General features: G+C 45.4%; 1 protein-coding gene across 1 annotated transcript; it reads right to left on the bottom strand.

Moving 5' to 3' along the window:
• Nucleotides 1-320: 320 nt before the first annotated feature.
• Nucleotides 321-21,687, bottom strand: LOC310829711 (long-chain fatty acid transport protein 2-like). The gene is made up of 3 exons (XM_083708451.1): nt 21,567-21,687; nt 20,127-20,321; nt 321-417 (listed from the first exon to the last, which is right to left on the bottom strand). The coding sequence occupies exons 1-3, from the start codon at nt 21,594-21,596 to the stop codon at nt 346-348; spliced, it is 297 nt and encodes a 98-aa protein (XP_083564577.1). The 5' UTR covers nt 21,597-21,687; the 3' UTR covers nt 321-345.
• Nucleotides 21,688-24,207: the final 2,520 nt, after the last annotated feature.

Here is a 24,207-nt window from a genome sequence, read left to right as displayed (position 1 = left end):
TGGGAAAAAGACATTCCAGAAATTCTATAGACAATCTTAAAAAAAAAATATTCCCGTAATGCGCCTAAGAGTTTTGTGGACTGGGCAATTCAAATGTAAAATTAGTGCTTGTATGTGATGCTGGACCCAAACACACACACACACACTGAAGTGAGAAACCAAAATACTGAAGTGAAGAGTGCTGAGAGATGTTAGGAGACCCCATACAGAGCTACAGTTTTGCACCATTGCAAAACTACAGTTCCCGCAATTCTTTGGGGGCAAGCCGTGGCATAAGAGTGCTTTAAACCTATGGTGCGGATGTAAATGTACGCTTATTTTATTAGCTGTGGCCACTGGGATGCATTATCCTTTCTCGTCCCTCACCGGCTCATCCTGGTCAACGTTATATTGAATCAGTTCAAATTTTGCCAGTTTCTAAAGTAGAACAGATAGAAAGGGAAGCATGAGAGGATAAGGCGTAAATTCAAGGCAAGCATGTTATAACACCAGGATCATAAAGCAATTTATGGAACCATAGAACTACTCTACAGGGTCATTGCCTCAAAGGGTCATTGAGTCCAACGCCCTGGAACCACAGCTAGGATCATTGACCTCAAGCAAAGATAACCAGGGGCCCCCAGGCCAGAGCCAGTTCCTTGGCACCTGGACTGTGGCTTCTCCTCCTTGTCACCGCTGCTCTCCTCAGCACTGCCCCTAGAAAATGAGGGTTGCACAGATCCGGAAAGAAACACCTCGAGCTCCTTCGACCAGCAACACCAACTTCCCCCAAGGAGTGTGGTAGGAGAGCTTAGTTTGTGTCCTGTGCTTTTTAGACTCGTCTACCCATGAACTTTCTGAAACCAAAAAGGCATATTGGTTGCCAGATGTGAAACACCATACTTTCCCATGTATAAGACGACCTTTTCATTCTGTAAAATAAGGTGTAAAAACAGGGTGCGTCTTATACACCGATAGTGCATAGGGGGGATGAGCGATTGGTTGCAGCCGCGTGCTGCAGCTTGTCAGTGGCAATCTGGTGGGTGATTGGTGGCTGAGGCAAGGGCTGCTTAGGATTGGCTGCTGCTGTGTTAATTGGGCAGGAGATTGGTTGCTGCGGCAAGGGCTGCTGTGGATTGGCTGCCGCTGCGGCAATTGGGCATTTGAATGCCCGCTGCTGTTTGCAAGCAGGCAGATACTTGCAGGCTTCAGCGATGAGAGTGATTTTCTGGGTTAGTGATTTACTGCAATCCCCACCCCCTAAAAATCTCCACAATTCTGGGACTTCCGGAGGCGGCGCGAAACAGCAATGGCGGTCCTCTTTGCGCTGTGAAGAGGGGCTCCGCGAAAAAGGGTCGTCCGCTACGGCAAAGCGGAGACCCATCAAGAAAAACCGCAGGCAGAGTGAGCCTGCGGCCGTGGGACTCGGCGGGCGCCTGGAGCCCCCCCAGAAGCGGGGAAGGAGCCTCATAAGAGGCTCCGGAACGTGAAAGGGGGAGCGGCGCTGTGAGTTCATCGCTCTTTTCGTGGAAGCAAAGCCGCGCTGCTGCTGCTGATGAGCGCTGACCTTTCTTCTTGAAATTATCGGAATTGGAGCAACATACCCGTGAGTAAGGGTCCTAAATTTTACAACTAAATTGAAGAAATTCGACCGAAAGCGGGAGGCGAGTAACAGGAAGTCCGCCTCCCGACTCTGCTAATTAGATCAAAGCAAGGGCTCGGAAACGAGCTGAAGTATTTAAAAAGGGATTTTAAAAGTGGAAGAAAGGGTGCATTGAGAGACTCTGTATTTTGAAGATAAAAAGGAAAGAACTGTGGGTTGTATAGACTTTTATTCTTTAGAACTATCCTCCAATTTCTGGGCTAAACGGGGCTGAAAGAGATAACCCCGTCACCGGGCTGCCAGTGCATAGAAAAAGAACTGTCAAGCTGCTGTCAAACTGACGACATTGTTGCAGAGATCGAAATTGTTGCATAGACTGAGATACTAACATTAAACATTGTTGCATGGACCGGTATTGATACTTTATGGCTGGATCTTAAGAGATTAGAAGTTTTGGAAACCTTCCTTTTGTGTTTGGGAATTACAAAACTCAATATGGGGAATTGAGGAACTTCAATGGCGGAAAATAGTTCCTTTCTTTTTTGAAACTTTGAAATACTCCCCCTATAGGACTGTGGAAATATAGTTGCATGGGAACTGAGCTTTATTGAAACCTTTTGTGGTTCTTTTTATTTATATTTGGGACTTGTTTTTCCCATGGGACAAAAAACCATTTGACCTTGAACAGAGGCAGGTGTGGAATGAGCGGCACAGGGAGAACAAGAGCAGCTAAAGCTAAAGATAAAGAAAAAGAGAAAAAATCTGGGCAACTGCTGCAAACAACTCTAACTCATCACCGCAGATCATCTGTCCCAACTGTGCTGACAGCACAGGAGGTGGAACTAGTGCAGCCTGCTGCAGAAGACATGGCAACTGGAGGATCTGAAACAGTTTTAAAACAAATTTTGGAACAATTGGCAGTCTTAAACCAAAAAGTGGACAATCAAACATCAAAGATTGACCAAGCTACATCCTCTATTGGCAAATTAACTGAACAGGTTTCGCAGCACACTCAGGCAATTGAGAAATTGCAAGGGGCTACGGCAGAAAACTTTAAATTAGCTGTGGAAGCCAATCAAAAAGCAGAACAGGCGAACTTAAAGGTGGAGGAAATTAAAGGAGAGGTAAGACCTTTGAGAAGGCAGGTAGGGGAACAACAAGCCTACCTGGCATTGGTTGAATTGAAAAGTAAAGATAGTAATCTCAGGATAAGGGCTATCCCGGAATTGGAACAAAATAATCTAGAGGGATTTTTGTCACTTTTGTTCTCCAAATTCTGGGGAATTGAGGAAGAAAAGGACTTTAAAATTGTGACAGCCTTTAGACTGGGAAAATCAGTAAAGAAAGACAAGCCCAGAGATTGTTTGGTTGCTCTGAGATCAAGAGAAGAAAGGGATAAGATACTAGGCCTACATTTTAAGAAATCTTTGGAGGTAGAAGGTAAAAGGGCCGAAATTTACAGAGATATACCCAAATATCTCTTGGAACTTAGGACTACCTATATAGATTTGACCAAATTGTTGAGACACAACGGAATTCCTTACAGGTGGGAGTTTCCACAAGGACTTTCATTTACTTACAAAGGAAGGAAAATAAAGATTAAATCACCTGAAGACCAGCAGAAGTTCCTACACGACCACGAGGAGGACCTGCAAAAAGGAGCTGCAGCTTCTTGGCCTCCACCACCACCGGGACCATCTCCAAGAGTTATACCACCAGGACCAGGACCAGCATTACCTCCCCCGGGATTGGGAGGAAGCTTAGATACCCCATTGTAGAACCCGTCAATTGATTCAGGATGTCTCTACAGCTTCTTAGTTGGAACATAAATGGCGGAAACTCCCCGGAAAAAAGAAGGAAAGTCTTTCACATTTTGAAAAAGGAACAACTGGACGTTATTTGCCTACAGGAAACACATGTGACAAGGCTCCATAGAAAAGTGTTAATTAACAAAAGACTAGGCCAAGAATTTATTTCTTCAGACAAAGTTAAGAAGAGAGGAGTGGTGATTTACGCAAAGGAGAGCCTGTCACCGAAATTTTTATTTAAAGATGAATATGGCCGAACTTTGGCGATTGAAATACAGACGCAAGGAGAAAAAATTTTGATATTAGGAATATATGCTCCAAATGAGGGAAAGTCGGAATTCTTCAGGAAGCTGCATGAGACTATGCTGGATTATTTGGACTATAGTAACATCATTATGCTGGGTGATATGAATGGGGTTGCGTCTGTAAATATGGATAAGTCACAAAGTGCCAACATATCGAAAGACGGCAGACTACCCAAAACTTTTTTTGAAATGACAGACAATATGGACTTAGTGGACATTTGGAGGGTTAAGAACCCCCTAGGGAAAGAAGGGACTTTCTTTTCTGAAGCTCATCTGACATGGACACGAATCGACCAAATCTGGACAACTAGAGGACTGGCACCTAAGACTAGAAAAGTGGAAATCTGCCCAAAAACCTGCTCCGACCATAATGCTTTGAAAGTGGAATTGAGACTAAATACAACCGGATCCTTTAGATGGAAAATGAATGACACTATTCTAAGAGATCAGGAGATTGTTAAGAAGGCCCAAAAAACTCTAAAGGACTATTTTGAGATAAATTTGAATACTACTGTGGAAAAAAGAACAATCTGGGACGCAAGTAAGGCAGTCATGAGAGGGTTTCTAATACAACAAAACACGATTAAGAAAAGGCTCTGGAATGAAAAGAAGGAGAAGATATTGGAGAGAATAAGAGAAGGTGAGAAAAAATTAAGATCTAGGCCTAAGTCGAAGGACGTGTTAAGAGAAGTGAAATTCTTCCAGGCGCAATATTCAAAACTGATAAACCAAGAGGTGGAATGGAAAATCAAACAAATGAAACAAAGATCCTTCGAATCGGCGAATAAGTGTGGGAAACTGCTAGCTTGGCAGTTGAAAAAGAGACAAAAGCTTAATACGGTTACAAATCTAGAGATTGAAGGGAGAATGGTTCAGAAACCCGAGGAAATTAGAAAGTGCTTCCAGAGGTACTTCAAAGAACTTTATACACAAGGGCCGCAAAAAGTCTCAGAGGTGGATCAATTTCTAAAAACTAATGGATTACAAAAAATACCCCTGGAAATGAGAACAAACCTGAACTGTAATATTACACAGCAAGAAATTGAAAGTGCCATTCAAAATCTTCAACTTGGCAAGTCCCCAGGCCCGGACGGCTTAACCTCCAAATATTATAAAGTTTTAAAGGACTATTTGATACAACCTTTGATGGAGGTTTGCAACCAGATAATGGAGGGAGGGAGGGCACCGGAAACGTGGAAAGAAGCTTTCATCACATTGGTACCTAAATCAGAGACTGAAAAGACCCAACTTAAGAACTACCGCCCCATCTCACTCCTAAATGTGGATTATAAAATTTTTGCAGATATTTTGGCAAATAGACTTTAAAAAGTACTAAATGAAGTGATTCACAAAGACCAGGCTGGCTTTCTCCCTGGTAGGCATTTGTTTGACAACACAAGAAACATTATTGACATTTTGGAACTTCTACAAACAAATCTGAATACCAGAGCGGTTTTGATTTTTGTTGATGCAGAGAAGGCCTTTGATAATATTTCTTGGATGTTTATGAAGAAAAATTTGGAAGGGATGGGAGTGGGGCGGGGGTTCGAAAATGGTATAGAAGCAATCTACACAGAACAAAAAGCTAAATTGATAGTAAACAATGTGGTGACAGAGGAGTTTAAAATTGAAAAAGGGACACGCCAGGGGTGCCCCCTATCCCCCCTATTGTTTATTTCAGTCCTGGAGGTGTTGCTAAATATGATTAGAAAGGACCGGTTGGTCCAGGGAATTGAGGTCGGAGTGAAACAATATAAATTGAAAGCATTTGCAGATGACTTGGTATTAACACTTCAGGAACCAGTCTCCAGTACTAAAAGAGTGTTAGAATTAATTTCTGATTTTGGTCGGGTGGCGGGGTTTAAGTTAAATAAGCAAAAAACCAAGGTTTTAGCAAAAAATTTGACAGTTACAGAAACAGATGAGTTCTCTAAAGAAACGGAGCTGAATGTGGTTAAAAAAGTAAAATACCTAGGGGTGCACTTGACCTCCAAAAATTTGAATTTGTTTAAAGATAATTATGAGAAATGCTGGTCAGAAATCAAAAGAGACTTGGATATATGGTCAAGATTGAAACTTTCCTTGTTAGGCCGAATAGCTGCTGTAAAGATGAATGTATTGCCGAAAATGTTATTTTTGTTTCAGGCCCTACAGATCGTGGACAAGGTGGAATGTTTTGGAAAGTGGCAGAAGGATATTTCTAAGTTTGTTTGGCAGGGCAAAAAGCCCCGAATAAAGTTTAAAATATTAACTGATGCGAAAGAAAGAGGGGGATTTGCCCTGCCAGACTTGAGGCTATATTATGAATCTGCAGCCTTCTGCTGGTTGAAAGATTGGATTTTATTGGAGAACACTGATGTCCTGGATCTGGAAGGGTTTGACAATGCGTTTGGGTGGCATGCATATTTGTGGTATGACAAGGCCAAAGTGCACAAATTGTTTAAAAACCATATTGTCAGAAGAGCAATTTGGAGGGTCTGGATAAAATACAAAGACTTATTGGAGAGTAAAACTCCGAGGTGGCTCTCACCGGTGGAGGCCAAGGCACGTAAGAGACCCAACATGGAGGCCCATTGGCCTAAATATTGGGAAATAATTGAAAAAACTGGAGACAATTGGAGGTTGCTAAGTTTGGAGAAATTGAAAACTAAGGTACGAGATTGGTTGCACTATGCGCAAATTCAAGAGGTATTTAAAATAGATAAAAAAGTTGGATTCCAGGTGGAAAAATCGAAACTAGAGACTGAATTGTTAGAGCCAAAAAGTAAGCTACTTTCGAGAATGTATAACTTGCTGCTTAAGTGGAATACACAGGATGAGACAGTCAAATCCGCAATGATAAGATGGGCTCAGGATGTGGGGCATAACATTATGTTTGCAGACTGGGAAAGGTTATGGAACACCGGTTTGAAATTCACGGCATGTACTGCCTTGAAGGAAAATATTATGAAAATGGTATACCGGTGGTACATGACCCCAGTCAAGTTAGCCAAGATATATCATCTGTCTGACAACAAATGTTGGAAATGTGGAGAGGCGGAAGGGACATTCTTCCATCTCTGGTGGACCTGCCCGAAAGTGAAGGCCTTCTGGGAAATGATCCATAATGAACTAAAAAAGGTATTGAGATTTACCTTACCTAAAAAACCAGAGGCCTTCCTTCTGGGCATGGTGGACCAGAGAGTGCTTAAGAAGGACAGAACCTTTTTTATGTATGCTACCACAGCAGCAAGGATCCTGATTGCAAAATACTGGAAGATACAAGATTTACCCACGCTGGAGGAATGGCAATCGCAGTTGATGGACTATATGGAACTGGCTGAAATGACTGGCAGAATCCGAGACGTGGGAGAAGAAACAACTGAGGAGGATTGGGAAAAGTTTAAGGACTATTTGAAAAAACACTATAAGTTGTATGAATGTTAAAAAAAAAATGCACCTTTCAGGAAATTCTAGCTTCAGCAAATGTAAGTTATTGGAATGAAAATTAAGACACAAGAATTTAGAGGTAAAATAATGAAATAACTTTATTGTGTTTAATATAAAACATATAAGAATTGAGCGACAGTAAAATTGAAAATAGGGAACATGATAAAATGGAAGTTACAATAAGTTTTGAAATAAGTTAACAAATTGCTGATGCTTTATAAGACTGAGAACGCAGGGTTCGGAGGATGTGAGGAAGTCCTATAGGTTAGATGGAAAAAGAATATGGAAATTTGTTATTTATATGTCTCTTTCTTATAACCTCTCTTTATTCTTTTTTCTGTATTTCTATACCTTTAAAAAAGCAATAAAAAAATGTTTAAAAAAAAAAAAATCTCCACAATTCTGGTCAATCCTCCCCCCCAAAAAAACCTCAACAACTCTGGACCATCTCCCCCCCATTTTCTTAATTTTGAGTCCCCCAAAATAGTGTCTTATACACAGGGGCATGTTATACACAGAAAAATGTGGTATGTTGGCATTATTTTCTGAAACCAAGAAGCCAAAGGGAGAGTAACTGCTTTTGCTAAACTGGGCAAAGGTGCGCTCAACATCTCTGGCCGGTGTTGGGTAAAGCTGCGTTTTCTGCCCTTCTCTCAAAAACATCCCTCAAGATGCCAGCTGGGAAAGCTCTTGGATCTTTCTACAAGCCTACGTCGCTTTAGCTATCATGACTCCCCCCCCCCCAGGAATTCTGGGAATTGTAGTTTGGTGAGAGTGCTGGGGATTATTCGTTAAGAGGAACCTAGTCGCATGCCACCACTCACAGAACTACAGTTCCCAGAGTTCCTCTTGGGAGGGGTGATTATTAAACTAAGTCACCTTATGCACATTTATTTGCTTTTCAATCGAGGTATTAAATCACTGTAAGGTTTTCAATTGAAAATAGTTCAAAGTTCAGGACTGAATGGATATATAACACAGTTATATAAAGCTTGTGGGTGTCAGCAGATTTTTCATTTTGTTGACCTGGACTTTGGAACCTCCTCTTTGATTTTAGTTTATCTGAGCGGACGCTCCAGCAAAATGTTGCATCATGAAGTTTAGGACTCCAGCCAGCCATGCCCTTTTTCATGGCATTCCATTCCATTCCCTCTCCCTGCTGATTTCTCCCCACTCCACTCTCAAAAACAACCTGTCATAATTCTCTGCCTGAAGAGTATGCAGAGCCCTCATTGGACTCTTCCCCCCCAAAAAAATGTTTCTCTTTTTTTGTACTTCTACAAACCTTGGAGTTCCTGGGTACCTGCTGATACATCTTCCTTGTTTGTGTGAGTACTGCCACTTTGGCTTCAGAAGGAACCACACTTAGAAAATTGAGTTTACTATTACTACAGTCGTACCCTGGAAGTCGAACAGAATCCGTTCCGGAACGGAAACCAAGGCACATCTTCTGATTGGCTGCAGGAAGCTCCAATCAGAAGCTGTGGAAGTCCTGTCAGATATTCGCCTTCCAAAAATAGTTTGCAAACCGGAACAGTCACTTCCGGATTTGTGTCGTTTGGGAGCCAAAATGTTCGAGAATTAAGCTGTTTGGAAACCAAGGTACGACTGTGTAGACAAGTAGGATCCACAACAAAATGTTGCAGCATGGGTTGCTCCCTGTTCAGGATTCCAGTCACTGCTCTCAATTTCCCCAAGATAGTGACACCTTCCCTCTTCTATGTGGGGTTGACATTTTAGCAACATAACCAATCCCCACACCCCATTTTAAAAATACCCATATCTCTCCAGGATATAATGTAACAGAGAAAGGAGTTCTCTAACTTTGCAGCTGTCTTGCCTTATCTCCCCCCCACCCTCGATCCATCCGTATTGAATTGGCTGGCATTTTCCTGTTGCTAAATTCATATACAGTGGTACCTCTGGTTGCAAACGGGATCCGTTCCGGAGGCCCATTCACAACATTAATAGAACGCAATCCGCAGTGGTGCATCTGTGCACACGCAGGTTGCAATTCGCCACTTCTGTGCATGCGTGTGGTGTCATTTTGTGCATCTGTGCATGCACAAGTGGCGAAACCTGGAAGTAACTCTTTCCAGTACTTCCGAGTCGCTGCAGGACACAACCTGAAAAAACATATCATGAAGCAAACTGTTATGTACTGAGTCGAATAGGATCCAAACTGCAGCAGTCTGATTGGTCCTAGAACAATAGGATCCAAAAGGCAGCAGTCTGATTGGTCCTAGAACAATAGGATTCAGAATGCAGCAGTCGGATTGGTCCTAGAACAATGCAGCAGTATGATTGGTTGGCAGGAACCACCCAATCATGCTCCAGATTTAAGTGAATCCACAACCTGATTGGCTTACAGTAGAATTCCGGAATTAGCCAATCATGTGCAGCCCATTGTGTAAATAATGTATATAAAGCAGATACCTTGAGGGGACTTTCATTCATTCCTCCTCACCACTATGAGCTGAATAAAGAGCATGAAATCACTTTGCGACTCTGAGTATATTTCACTGGCGACGAAGGTGGGATCCCGCTGAGCTGACTGCCACACACAGCACCGCAGCACCGCCACCTGCCGCACCGCTGCCTCGCACCGTGTATCCAGGCTTCAGCTCCGGGACACAAGGAACTCAGAATGGCAACCGACAGCAGCTTCTCGCCGTTCAACCCAGCAACGGGAGACTGGGAAGCGTACGCCTCCCGTTTCACTTTCCTCCTAGAAGCCAAAGGGGTCACCGATGAAGAAGACGCCAAGAAGAGGGCGATATTCTTCAGCGTCTGCGGAGAGGAGACGTTTGAAATCGCCCGGGCTCTCCTTGCGCCTGAAGACGTCGCTACTGTTCCATACAAAACAATAATGGAACAGCTGAAGGGGCACTTTTCGCCGCAACCCTCAGTGGTGGCTCGTCGAAATGCCTTCTATGCAAAGCGGCAAGCCCCTGGGGAAACCATAACTGGGTTTGTGACCTCTCTCCGCCAAGCCGCCCGGTTCTGCAACTTCTCAGAGCTGGAGAACATGCTTCGTGACCGCCTCGTCGGTGGCCTGAGGGATGAGAAACTGCAACAACGACTCTACGCTAAGAAGGACCTAACGTTCCAGGTCGCTCTGGAGGAGGCCCTGGCAACGGAAGCTGCCAAGAGGTCGACGCAAGAGGCACGGCCGAGCCTGCCATCCCAACCGAGGGTCCACCACGAAGACCTCACTGACGACTCAGGATCTGACAGGGAGGAGGTGCACCGAGTACAGCAGCGCACTCAAGCAGCCCACATACCACAGCTGCCTCGACGAGAAGGAGGGAACTGCGCAAACTGCGGGGAAACTCACGAGAGGAGGACCTGCCGTTTCCGCAATGCAGAGTGCAGGCAGTGCAGAAAATTGGGACACATCGCCCGGGTGTGTCGGGCTCGGCCCACCCGACGCCAGGCATCAGATGACCAATCCAAGAGCCCCAGGTCCCGGGGCCCAACGCACCAAGGCAACTCGACGGAGCTCACGGACTTCCAGGTATACCAGTTGCCCTACCCCAACATAGAGAAAATTTATGTAGAGGTACGGATAGAGGGGGCCCCATGCCGCATGGAGCTTGACACGGGTTCAAATCTATCCATAATCTCGGCAAGGACCTTAAGGAAACTGTGTCCTACTGGGGGTCCCAAACTCAGGCCGGCCCCATTCACCCTCCGGGACTTCCAGAAACGTAAGGTCCCCACAATGGGGGTGGGGACCTTCAGGGTGCAATACCGAGGGCGGACGCGGCAACTGGACTTGCTTGTGGTCAAGGGCCCCTACATTAGCTTACTGGGATTGGCATGGTTTGGACCACTGGGACTAGCCATCACCGGAGTGAACCACACTACCTTACAAGTGGATGTGGACGCTATATGCAAGGAATTTCCAGGGGTTTTCGATGGAAAATTGGGACAGTATACGGGCCCCCCCATTGCTCTACAGCTTGACCCCGCAGTACGACCAGTCAGGCTCAAGGCCCGCCGGGTCCCGTTCGCCCTGAAACCACGTATAGACGAGGAATTGGACCGGCTAGTGGAGCAAGGAGTGCTGGAGCCGGTGCCTAATGCCCCCTGGGAAACCCCAATCGTCACACCCGTCAAGCCTAATGGTTCGGTCCGCATCTGCGCAGACTACAAATGTACTATAAACAAGGCCCTCATGGCCCATGCATACCCAGTGCCAGTGGTCAGCCATGTCCTTGCTACCCTGGCTGGGTCGAAAATTTTTGGCAAGCTGGACTTGGCCCAAGCATATCAACAGCTGCCAGTAGATGAGGCCACAGCAGAGGCACAGACGATTGTGACGCACAGAGGAGCGTTCAGGGTAAAGCGGCTGCAATTCGGTGTCAGCGTGGCACCAGGCATATTCCAGAATCTAATGGACTCGCTCCTTAAAGGGATTCCTGGCGTCACCCCCTTCTTCGATGATGTGTTGATTGCCGGGCCCACACCAGAGGAGTTTGAGGACCGCCTCCGCACCGTTCTGCACCGTTTCCAGACAGCGGGTCTCAAGGTGAAGCGGGAAAAATGTCTACTAGGAGTGCCTCAGGTGGACTTTCTGGGATTTATGGTGGACGCAGAAGGGGTCCACCCGACTGGGGACAAGGTACGGGCCATTTGTGATGCCCCAGCGCCCAAGAGCAAGACTGAACTTCAGGCCTTCTTGGGACTATTGAACTTTTACCATTCCTTCCTTCCCCACAAGGCGGCGGTAGCGGAGCCCCTACACAGACTCCTGGACAAGCGGGCCCCTTGGGTGTGGGGCCAGCGCCAGGAGGCTGCATTCCAGGCAGTCAAGGACCTGCTTGTCTCAAACTCGGTCTTGGCACACTTCGACGAGAGGCTGCCGGTGGTGCTAGCATGCGACGCCTCGCCCTATGGCATTGGCGCTGTCCTGGGACACCAACTCCCGGATGGGAGAGAGGTACCGGTAGCATACTTTTCCCAGACACTCAACGCAACCGAGCGGAACTACTCACAAATCGACAAGGAGGGTCTGGCAATTGTGAAGGGAGTAAAAAAATTCCATGATTTCTTGTACGGGCGGCCCTTCACCGTGGTGACTGACCACAAACCGTTGCTTGGCTTGTTTGCCCCCGAAAAGCAGACCCCCCAAGTGCTGTCTCCTCGTGTCCTCAGGTGGTCAATTTTCCTTGCCAGCTACCAGTATGCGCTGATTCACCGCCCGGGGAAGGCGATGGGCCATGCGGACGCCCTCAGCAGGCTACCACTACCAGAAACAGGCCCCGACCCAGCACCTGCACAAGAGGTTATGAGCCTGGAGCTGCTTCCCGACCGCCCCATTCAGGCACAAGAAGTGGCACACCACTCCAAGAAAGATAGGGTCATCTCCCGGGTCCTGGACTGGGTGTGGAGGGGATGGCCCAGCAGCAGGCCTGGGCCAGAATTCGCTGGCTACACAACCCGCAAACATGAACTGTCGGCCCACAAGGGGTGCCTTTTATGGGGAAGCAGGGTCGTTGTTCCCCAGCCCCTCCGCAAAAGGGTCCTCACAGCCCTACATGAGACACACCCAGGGGTAGTAAGAATGAAGGCCCTTGCCAGGAGTTATGTGTGGTGGCCGGGGATCGACGGAGAGATAGAGGCCTGGGTCAAACACTGCCAGGCCTGCCAAGAATCCCGCCCAGATCCCCCAAGGGCCCCAGTCCAGTCCTGGGAGTCCGCCCGAGCACCATGGTCACGCCTGCATGTGGACTTCGCTGGCCCCTTTCAGGGGAAAACATTCTTCATAGTGGTGGACTCCTACACCAAATGGCTGGAAGTCGCACTGGTACCGTCCACTTCTACGTCCGCAGCCATCCGGGTACTACGCAGGCTGTTTGCAACCCACGGGCTCCCTGACACTCTCGTCTCAGACAACGGGACTGCATTTACGTCAGGAGAATTCCAAACCTTCACAGCGCAGAACGCCATCCGCCACATCCGTTCGGCGCCATTCCACCCTGCCACCAATGGCCAAGCAGAACGCATGGTGCGGACCACCAAGGACACCCTTCGCCGCATGACGCAAGGGGATTGGGAGTACCGCCTTGCCACATTCCTCCTAGCACAGCACAGCACCCCCAGCTCAACGACTGGCCGGAGCCCCGCTGAACTACTAATGGGTCGGCGCCTTGCAATCAGATTGGACCGCCTTCACCCCGATAGAGCTCAGGATGAGGTAGTGGTGGGGGAAGGCAGGAACCCCCGGACCTTCGAGGCCCAGGACCCAGTGTACGCAAAGAATTTTGGGGCAGGCCCAGCATGGGTACCCGCCACAGTCACCAGGATCACTGGCCCTGTGTCGTACGAGGTGCTAACGGATGGAGGGCAATGCTGGCGCCGCCACTGCGACCAGATACGGCGACGATTCCCGGGAGAAACCCAGGAGGAGGAAAGGGCAGAGGAGTCCCAAGGGAACAGTGGGGCAGTGAGGCCCATAGAGCAGCAGGGGCCAGCAGGAGAGGCAGAATCAGTAAATACAGAGAGGACCCGTGAGTCCGAAAGGACACCGGAACCAGAACCACGACTGAGCGAGCCGGTTGCGCCAGACCAAACAGCTCCATCACAGCCAGCATCCTTGGAACACGAGCCAGAACCTGAACACCGGACCAGGGAACACCACAGGCCGCAACGGACACGTAGGCCGCCAGCGTACCTTGAGGACTATGAATGCGACCTCCCGGGCAGGACTGGAACTTAGAGGGGAGGGGTGTTATGTACTGAGTCGAATAGGATCCAAACTGCAGCAGTCTGATTGGTCCTAGAACAATAGGATCCAAAAGGCAGCAGTCTGATTGGTCCTAGAACAATAGGATTCAGAATGCAGCAGTCGGATTGGTCCTAGAACAATGCAGCAGTATGATTGGTTGGCAGGAACCACCCAATCATGCTCCAGATTTAAGTGAATCCACAACCTGATTGGCTTACAGTAGAATTCCGGAATTAGCCAATCATGTGCAGCCCATTGTGTAAATAATGTATATAAAGCAGATACCTTGAGGGGACTTTCATTCATTCCTCCTCACCACTATGAGCTGAATAAAGAGCATGAAATCACTTTGCGACTCTGAGTATATTTCACAAACATAACATGAGGGATGACTGTCTTAATTAGGAATATTTTCTGGCACACTTTGAAATGCTTTATTTTTTTTAAAAAATGCACTGAGAAGTCCCAGGTGCCAAAACATGATTTAACAACATCATGATGCAGGGCCAAGTTTGGCTCAATGGTTATTTTCTTCTCTCTCTCTCTCTCTCTCTCTCTCTCTCTCTCTCTCTCGTAGGACTCCTGTGACTTAAGCCCTGCATCTCAAACAGACATGGCATGGGGTGATGTTTTTCCCATCCCTGTGTCAGACATTCCAAGAACAGCTTCACCTCCAGGGTTCTTGTTTATTGCACAACTCTTCAAAGGACAAAAGCCCTAATCTCGGAATATCTCGTGGGACACACAAGGCTGCATTCCAGCCAGGCAAAGGTCAAAGGTTTCTAGAAGCAGCCCCCACACCCCATTTTAAAAATACCCATATCTCTCCATCCTCCATCCATGAAAAGAGCAGGCATTATCATAGTACAGGACAGGACACTCCAGTCGGGTAAAACCACACGAGGGGGCTGAAGCCCTTGAACCAGAATAACAATAAAGGAAAGGAACGGAAGAAAATCTCTCATCCCCAGCCAAAAGGTGATTAAGACTAAGAAGGCACCAATGGTGCCAGGATCCCAGCAAACAGTAAAGGTAAGATAATGGTGAAGGACCCCTGGATGGTTAAGACCAGTCAAAGGTGACTCTGGGGTTGCAGCACTCATCTCGCTTTCAGGCCGAGGGAGCCGGTGTTTGTCCACAGACAGCTTTCCGGGTCATGTAGCCAGCAGGACTAAACAGCTTCTGACACAATGGAACACCGTGATGGAAACTAGAGCGCATGGAAACGCCGTTTACCTTCCCGCCACAACAGTACCTATTTATCCACTTGCACTGGCGTGCTTTCGAACTGTTAGGTAGGCAGGAACTGGGACAGAGCAAAGGGAGCTCACTCCATTGCGGGGATTCAAACCACCAACCTTCCAATCAGCAAACCCAAGAGGCTCAGTGGTTTAGACAACAGCACCACCTGCATCTAGCAAACAGTATGGACAGTGCTTCCCCCCCTAGAAAAATCTTTGCTGGTACTCAACATTGTTACATAGGTGCCACATTTTTCAACAAAAAACCCTCAAGAGCTGCTGGTACTGTGTACCCTTCAGTACCCCCTGAGAAAAGCACTAAGTAGGGTTAACCTCAGAGCCGTCTTTCCCATACGGCTTAGTGGTTCGTTGCGCCAGGGCGCTGGCCTCTCAGGGGCGCCCCAGCGAGTGGGGCAGCTGCGCGGCTTTGTGGCGGTCTCCCCTTTCCCTGCACGCCCGCCAGCTGCGCCCCGTCAAACATGGCTGGCGGGCGTGCAGCTTGCCTCCCAAGCCTTCTCGGGAGGAGAGTGATCCTAAGCCTCCACAGAAACGGCCAGGGGAGGGAGCGAGGGAACCCAGAAGGCGAGGCGGGGGGGGGGGGGAGAAGGACGAGGGACGCGCCAAAACGTGTTGCCCCTACCTGCTGGGGGAGGAGGTGTTCCTGGAGAAGAAGCGGCCCCTTTCTCACAGTGGGAGGCAGCGAAGGCAGCCAGGGAAGCAGACCAGAATAGACATGATGGGATCTCCCGACTTTAATTCTTTTTTTAAAACTTTGAAGCAGCCGCAGGGGAAGCGTAGAATCATAGAAGTCCGACTTCAATCACAGAATTGTAGAGTTGGAAGGTGTCCCAAGGGCAGGCTGTATGCCTGAGTCCCTTCTAGTTCCTGGATCTATCAAGGATTCAACTGCTGGAATAGCCAGGCAAGTTTCCTGGTAATGGCAACCTAAATATGGGTCATTAAGGTAACAAGGGAAGTGGCTCTGTGCCAGAGAGAAAATGGGTGGATTGCTCTCCCTCAACTAATCGTTATTTAGAAAGACAAAAAGCCCAAGTTGAGGTGTGTCTGAAGTAGAAGCAGCTGGGCAGCTGTGAGACAGAGCCATGCTTGATTTCTGCTGGAATCCAAACCTGTAGCCATTGGAGAAGCAAGACCTTCTTGCTGCAAGCCTCTCCATCATAGGCGCAGGTTGTGTATATGTGTAAATAAACTATATATCCTAAAGACTTTTTTGGAGTACAAGAAGATGTGTCCCTCTCTACAGGGGATAACCATCTCAAATTTGACACAGGGGAGTTAAGGGAGGGAGGGGAAGGAGATGGAGGCCGGATAATCAAGAAGAACACACACTTGTTTTCTCTACATTTGCTTAGATTTAGTTTCATTAGGAAAGGGGGAATAAGGCAGGTGTAGCCAAACTGGGGGGCCTCCACAGCTGTCATTACCAATGGCCAGGAACAGGGCCAAGCGATATATCAATATATTGTCCAAAACTGGTTTTAAGTCCATATTGTGATATTGGCTTTGTAATTTTTGACCTGACAATATATTTTTTTAATTTATTGAATTATATATATATATATATATATATATATATATATATATATATATATATATATATAAAAATAAATTTTTATTGAGATTTTTAAGGTTACAAAAAAGAATAAAAGAAACAATCACAGAAGAGAAAAAAAGAGAAAAAACAATGCATCAAGAAAATAAAAAAGGAAAAAAAGGAAAAAATCAAAATCAAATCCAACCTTAAACTCACTTGTTTACATTCACTTATTTCCTTGACTTCCTCACACCTCCCATTTTTGTATTCTAATTCAATTTGGGTATTTCAGCAAATCCTTCCAACTTTGTTTTTATCCTAGTAATTTATCTTAACATACTATAATTCCCCTCTTTGTATTCTAATTCATATAGATATTTCAACAAATCCTTCACCTTGATTTTATCCTTATATCTTATCTTAATATACTGTAATTTTCCATTCTTTCTTTCACCAAATAACCATCCCTTTTACTTTATTTAATCTTGTTTCTCATTAAAACTTATATATCTGTACTTATTCTTAAAGCATTTCCCCTATGGTCAAAGGAAGATTCAATTCCACAATTTCTCCATCTCTCTTTAACAGAAAAACAAAACAAATTATATTGTATACACTTTAAATTTCCCATTTTTCACCCCCCAGATCCCCTCCCTGGTTTCGGCCCCTAGCAATAGTTCCATAAATCTCAGAAACCCATCAACCCGGAGATCTGAAATCCAAGGCTCTTAAGTCTCTTTTGTGTCCCCTCTGCCGCTCTTTTTGATAGTCTTTGATGTTGAAAACCAAATCTCGGGGGAGCTCCAACCCAACGGTAATCATGTTCTTTCCTACCAAACTTCCATAATTAAGGATAGGGCCTGTAAAATATTCCAAATCTTGTTTCACACGTTTTCCAAATCCAAAGGCCCCCGACGCTCCAACCTCCACCTGGTTCAGCTTTATTTCCCAAAGGCCATTTGATCTCCACATAGGATGATCTCTCCATCTTTCATTTTCTAAACCGAGCCAGGCTTCCATCTCCAAAAATTTGCTTCTCTTAGTTGCCATCATGTTAGGCCTCAAGTTGTAATCCACCATTTGCTTCCGTAGGGTTACGGCTCCCCCTTTCATCTCTTTACTCACAACCAGGTTCTCCTTCTCAGATTTTCCAGTCTGTTCAGTTGGAAGAGGTTCCTGTGCCAAGTTCTTGTCAACTTCTTTTCCAGTACCCATCTTTGTTTCCAAAATTACTACGTTCATAGCCATAGCATTTATCTGGGCTTGCAATTTTCCCAAAAGATAAAATGTCCTGTTCAGCTCACATTGAATTTCCTTCCCAGCTGCCATCCTTAACCAGTCCAAGGTCAAAAACTAGTTTCTCATGGTTTTTATCTTCAAAAATAATTTCCCAGCTGCATCCTTATGACAATGTCCCAAAGCTCCCTTTAGAGGGAATCTGGTTTCTTTTCACTCCTTCTAGCACGGACCCAAAGGTCCCATACGTTAAATTGTAACAGTTCCTTCCTTCCTTTAGACGTAAGATTATAACAAAAAACGGACAGTAGATTGTATCAAAAATGAAGAATAGAAACAAAGTCCTTCTTTTATATCTTGACAGCTAATTTGACAGCTGTCAAACTTATCTATTCACTGTCAGCGGGCTCTCACAGACCACTCCCAGGTTTGGGGAAGTGGCACTTCAATTCCCAAATTAACCTTCTCCTGCAGGCTCCCCTGCTTCCACAGAAAATATTAATGGTAATTTCAATCAGTGGAATTTAAGTCCTTTACATAAAAATCTTCACAACCTTAGTTAACAGGTTCTTTGCTTCAGTTTATATACAGAAAGGGGAGGCGGACTTCCTGTTTAGACCTTCCCCGATCAACGCCAATTTTTTTAAAAAAAATTAAATACTTTAAAAGTCCAATTTCCGTTTACGCACAGGTTGTTGTTTCAAATCCAATTGTCAACAAGAAAAAGTCAGCGCTCTCCGGCAACGGCTACGCGGCTTCACTCCATAAAAATAGTGGTTGATTCAAAACACAGTGCCGCTCACCCCACGTCACTTCAGAACCCCCGAAAAGGGGTTTCCCTGTGGGTAGGGGGGCGCTCCTGGTGTCAGACGAATCCCACGTTCCCAGGCTTCACCCGCCTGGGTTTTCTAAAGGGTCTCCGCCTTCGCCGCCGCGGCACAACCCGAATTCCACGGAGCAGGTTCCTCTCAGTCAGAGGAACGCCGCCATTGCTGATGGCACTAACCTGGAAGTCCCATTTATTGAATTTATATACCACCCTACACCTGGGGGTGTCAGGGCAGTTCACAGAATAAAATAAAGTTATAAAACAACAAAATACCTAATAAAAATAAAAACAGCAACCCAATAACACCGCCCCCCAAAAACCCACAAATTGTGTGTGTGTGTGTGTGTGTGTGTGTGTGTGTGTGCTATGCAAAAATCACAAGGTGGGCAAAACAGTGAAGCCAGCCAATGCTTCTCTTGATTCCTACAGCCCCTATTAACTCTGTTAACTCAACTCTCCCCCACCTCATGCAGGAGGCAGCGAATCACAAGACCAGGTGCCAGCAAAAATCATGATGCAGGCAAAACCGTGAAGCAAATGTCTCTACATAGTTCCATCCTTATTTCGGACATTGTGATATATCGGTATATCGCTATTTGTTTAGCTATCGATATATAACAATGTTGAAAACCAACTATCGCTCTGCCCTAGTCAGGAATCCAGTCCAATATCTGGAGAATACCACTTTGGTTATTCCTAGACTATAGTGCCAAAGTCTACACAGAAAAGGTGGCTATTGAAGAAAGAACTGAAGGCAGCTTTAAGAGACCAGAAGATGAGGTGTGCAATTAGAGTGGAGTGTTTGGGGATGTTTAACTGGGACCTTGGAATTCTATAAGACATTCTTTGTCTAGCTCCTTCCCTTTGATCTTACCACCTTGGGTGACCCTGTTGCGAGTACGAGATTCCCGACGGCTTCGCTCACAAGGGTCATAGGAATGTGCAAACCCACTCACCACCACAAGGTGATGATCCAGCGAGTGAGACAAAGAATGACCCAAGATGTCCTCAACGGCAGAACAGGCAGGTGGTAACAAGCGGTTATCACGGCTGTGAAGGCGGATGAAGGCTGCAGCAGATAGGATCTACCGGTTCATCGTGACTACTCATGCCATCAGAACAGAGCCCTTCTGCGAAGACTGTGCGTTGATCAGCGTGCACTGATCTACACACATAAAACAAATTCACGCACAGGTGTCTTCCAAAAACCCAACCCAACACTGTGGAAGGACGTGTGGGTCCAGAATTGGCCTCCACAGTCACTTATGTACTCACTGTTAAAACTGTGTTTATGGAAGACAATCCTACTCGGCTACAAGTGATCGCCAAAGAAGAAGAAGATAAGACATTATTTATTTAGACATTTGTGATCAACACACCCTGGAAATTCCTGCTTAGCCCTCATTACCTTGTGGAGGAAGTTTGTCTTTCCCATGGCTCCAACCTTCCCGATGTAGTTAATAAATCCAACATTCCCCTCTGTGGCGCCATAGAATTCGTGGATTTGGATAGGTTTGAATCGATGCAGGAACTCCTTCCAGACTTCCACACACATGCCATTACCTATTGCCAGTCGCACGCAGTGGTCTCGGTCACGGTCCGTCTACAAAGAAACACACTGAGGTGATCATTGTGGTTCGAAATAAGCTGTAAGGATAGCCATTTCAATGGCGATGAATAGGAATTGCTCCAAGTGGTTACACTAACGAACTTTCACAAAAAGAACGCCTTGTCGTGCCCTGTAAGTTTCTGACTAGATTGCTGCAGTGTGGGGCTGCCTAGGAGGACGGTTCAGAAACTTCAGCCGGTTCAAAAGATACAACGGAGAGGTGCAACTTGTAGAGAATAGGACAAAGGGCTCAGCCACACTTTTGTCTGAGCCGTAGTTTGATCATATTGTGTACCGGTTAATTGCTCCGGGTCAGAGAGCTTTTCTCACTGATCCGTGGTGGTGCCTTGCGAAAATCCGATCCTACCCAATGAATTTCATTAGATGTGCAGAAAATCTGAAGAGAGATTTTGCTTAACTGAGCTTCAATTCACCAGATAAGATTCAATATATATTTTTTTGCAAAGCACGGCTGCAGAACAACAAAAAAACTCTCCATCCAACCTGGAGAAATTAATTGGTGCACAATATGTTCAAAATATGGGTCAAGCAAAAGTGGATGAGTTCAAACTGTATCTTGTGGGTACTTAAAGAGCTTCCCTATTCCACTCTTATTCAGATTATTTGATTTACATCACACACCCTCGTCAAACATGATTTTGGGGCAACACAAGACACAGTAAAACAAAGGTGGAATCTAGACACATATAAAAAATGCTGTGAAAATGTTTTTTTAAAAAAAGTTTTCAAAAATATATTGAATTTGACATAAGCTCACCATCGCCATCTAGTGTCAGAATTGTAAAGTTAACTTAAAATGAGCTTAAATGTTATATTTGCAGATGTATAACAGAGTCCAAAAGCAACATACTTTAAATTACCATCACCCTCTATTATTATTATTATTATTATTATTATTATTATTATTATTATTAGATTTATATACCGCCCTATACCTGGAGGTCCATGAAACCTTTTGGTCTCAATAGCCTTGTAATTCAATGCACAAATATCACATCAACTGACACTTTCTGCAGGGTTTTGGCTCACCAAAAACTAAGCATGGCAACTGATTGACACATCCAAACTGTGGAGCATTGAACTCCCTGCTTTCTGCAGCATCAGGTGTACGGCAGGTGGACATACACCCACCTGCAGTAAGGGATTCAGTACTGAACAGGAGAACCCATTTCGCTTCTTGACAACATTTTCCCTCCCCCCAACCTGTCTCTCATTTACCTTTGGTGCATTACAGAGGTAGCGCATCATTTCTCCAACATATTGGATCACAGTGACGCCGTATCGCCTGCAGTCATCCCAGAAATGGGAAACAGAAAACCTAGACCTCAAGGCAATTGTGCATCCTGTTTGGGGAGGGGTGGGGGAGAAAGAAAGAAAGTGATTCCGCCTTCATTACTGTTTGGACCTGCAAAAGTTTTATAAGACAATGAAAAGCTTGCAACTCTTTAATGACACATTGCTTGGTCCTAATAAAGGTATTACCCGATTGAGGACTTTAAAGGAAAAAGTGCTGTTTTGTTTTTAAATCCCTTCTTCCTCTTCTTTGGCGATCACTCGTAGCCGAGTAAGATTGTCTTCCATAGACACGGTTTTAACAGTGAGTCCGTAGGTGACTGTGGAGGCCAATTCTGGATCAACATGTCCTTCCACAGTGGGGACATTGGTTTCCGGGTGAGAGTTGATCACAGTGTGCCTTCCCCTTAGCACATTTCTCCCTTGCGTCCTGAGCTTGAGTGTCTTCCAAGCCCATGACACCTTTAGTAAAGGCTGTTCTCCAACTGGAGCGCTCGCAGGCCAGTGTTTCCCAGTTGTCAGTGTTTATACTACATTGTTTAGATTGGCCTTGAGACAGTCTTTAAACCTCTTTTGTTGACCACCAGCATTACGCTTTCCATTTTTAAGTTTGGTATAGAGTAGTTGCTTTGGAAGACGATCATCAGGCATCCACACAACATGACCAATCCAAGGAAGTTGATGTTGGAGAATCATTGCTTCAACACTTTGCTTCTTCCAGTAGACTGGTATTATTTTGCCTGTCTTCCCAAGTGATGTGTAAAAATTTTCGGAAACACCGTTGATTGAATCTTTCGAGGAGTTGGATATGGCGTTTATAAGTGGTCCATGTTTCACAAGCGTATATTAAGGTTGGCAGAACAATAGCTTTGTAAACAAACATTTTGGTTTCCCTGTGAATGTCCCACTCCTCAAACACTCTGCACTTCAATCAGGAGGAAAACCACACTCGCAGAGCTCAGGCAATGCTGGATTTCGGTATCAATGTTGACCCTTGTAGAAAGATAACTGCCAAGGTAGGAGAAGCGATCAACATTTTACAACGTTACACCATGTTTTTTGGATGTTGAGTGATAGGTCAAGCTTTTTGTAAGCTTCTGCAAAGATGTTTAGGATGGTTTGGAGGACATCTTCTGAGCTTGCGCACATTACGTTGTTATCAGCATACTGAAGCTCTATGACGGAAGTTATGGTAACCTTACTCTTTGCTTTCAGCCTGGTCAGATTGAAGAGCTTTGCATCTGTTCGATTTCTACTCTGGTGGGGAGTTTCCCTTCGACAAAGTGTAGGATCATGGCAAGGAAAATAATGAATAGAGTTGTGGCAATAACACAACCCTGTTTAACACCTGCTCCCACTGTGAATGGTTCACTTTGAGAGCCATTGTTACCTGAGATTGTTGCTGTCATATTATCATGGAGGAGCCGAATGATGTATACAAATTTATCTGGGCAGCCAATTTTCAGAAGGACAGTAAACAGGGCATTATGATTTACAGTCGAAAGCCTTAGTCAGGTCAATAAATGCCATATACAGGGCATTTGCTCTTTGCATTTTTCTTGAAGCTGTCAAGCGGTGAAAATCATGTCCACTGTCCCCCTAGAAGACCGAAAACCATTTTGGGATTCAGGAAGGGTCAGCTCGGATGTTGTTACGAAACGGTTTGCCAGGATCCTTGAAAGAATTTTGCCGGCTGCAGCTAATAGAGAGATGCCTAGATAGTTTCCACAATCAGTTCTGTCACCTTTTTTTAAGAGATTGATAATTTTGGCATCCCTAAAGTCTGCTGGGACTTCTTCTCTTTCCCAAACTTTTTCGATGAGCTTGTGAAGTTGTTGTACAAGTTCAATTCTGCCCACTTTGAAGATTTCCGCAGGTATCCCATCAGGTCCACTGGTTTTGTTGTTTTTCATTTGGTTAATAGCTGTACACAACTCTCCAGATTTGGAGATAATGCAAGCTTATCTTGAACTTGTTTTTGTGGAATTTGTGAGGGGACCTCAGCAGCTCCGGAGGAGTTGCGGCTAAGGAGATGTTGGTAATGTTCTTTCGCACAGTGCAATAGCTTCTTTATCTTTTAGAAGTGTGATACCATCTGCTGAGCGTACGGGGCATATGCCATGATTTATTGGCCCATAGTTTTTAAATCCCAGTGCACTCAAGAGCATATACATATATATGCATGCTCACACCCTGGAGTTAGCAGATAAGAAATAAACATTACATTGGTGGCTCCCAAACCTTTTTGGTCCACAGCCCCCTTGGTTCCATAAACTCATCCCCAGTGCCTTCTAATCTATAAAAAAGCATTATTCAGAATAGCAGTCTGCACCACCCACTAAGGAAGATAATAACACAATGAAATTCAAAAGGGTAACAATTAATTTCACATTTGTTCAAAAACAATTAAAATATTTAGTTCAACTGATTAAACCAATTTGATGGACTCAATCCAGTTATACCAGCTTTTCAAAGTCTGAGAGTCATTTACACCTCCAATGTCATCCCACTTGTCTCTTAGCACCCACTGTGTACTCCCATCACCACAACCCGGGGTGATTAACTG

This window comes from Podarcis gaigeae (assembly GCF_964106915.1).
Source record: "Podarcis gaigeae genome assembly, chromosome: 13".
Classification (NCBI taxonomy): domain Eukaryota; kingdom Metazoa; phylum Chordata; class Lepidosauria; order Squamata; family Lacertidae; genus Podarcis; species Podarcis gaigeae.
The sequence above is the reverse complement of the archived record's forward strand: the minus strand, read 5'-3'. Positions and strand labels throughout refer to the sequence as shown.

Bases quoted from the DNA above. Each gene is read 5' to 3' on its own strand.
- LOC310829711 (XM_083708451.1), bottom strand. From the start codon at position 21,596: ATGATGCGCTACCTCTGTAATGCACCAAAG. The intron at 20,322-21,566 runs GTAAATGAGAGA...GTTTCTTTGTAG, and splicing joins ACCTCTGTAATGCACCAAAG to ACGGACCGTGACCGAGACCA. The intron at 418-20,126 runs GTAATGAGGGCT...GTTCTACTTTAG, and splicing joins AGACAAACTTCCTCCACAAG to AAACTGGCAAAATTTGAACT.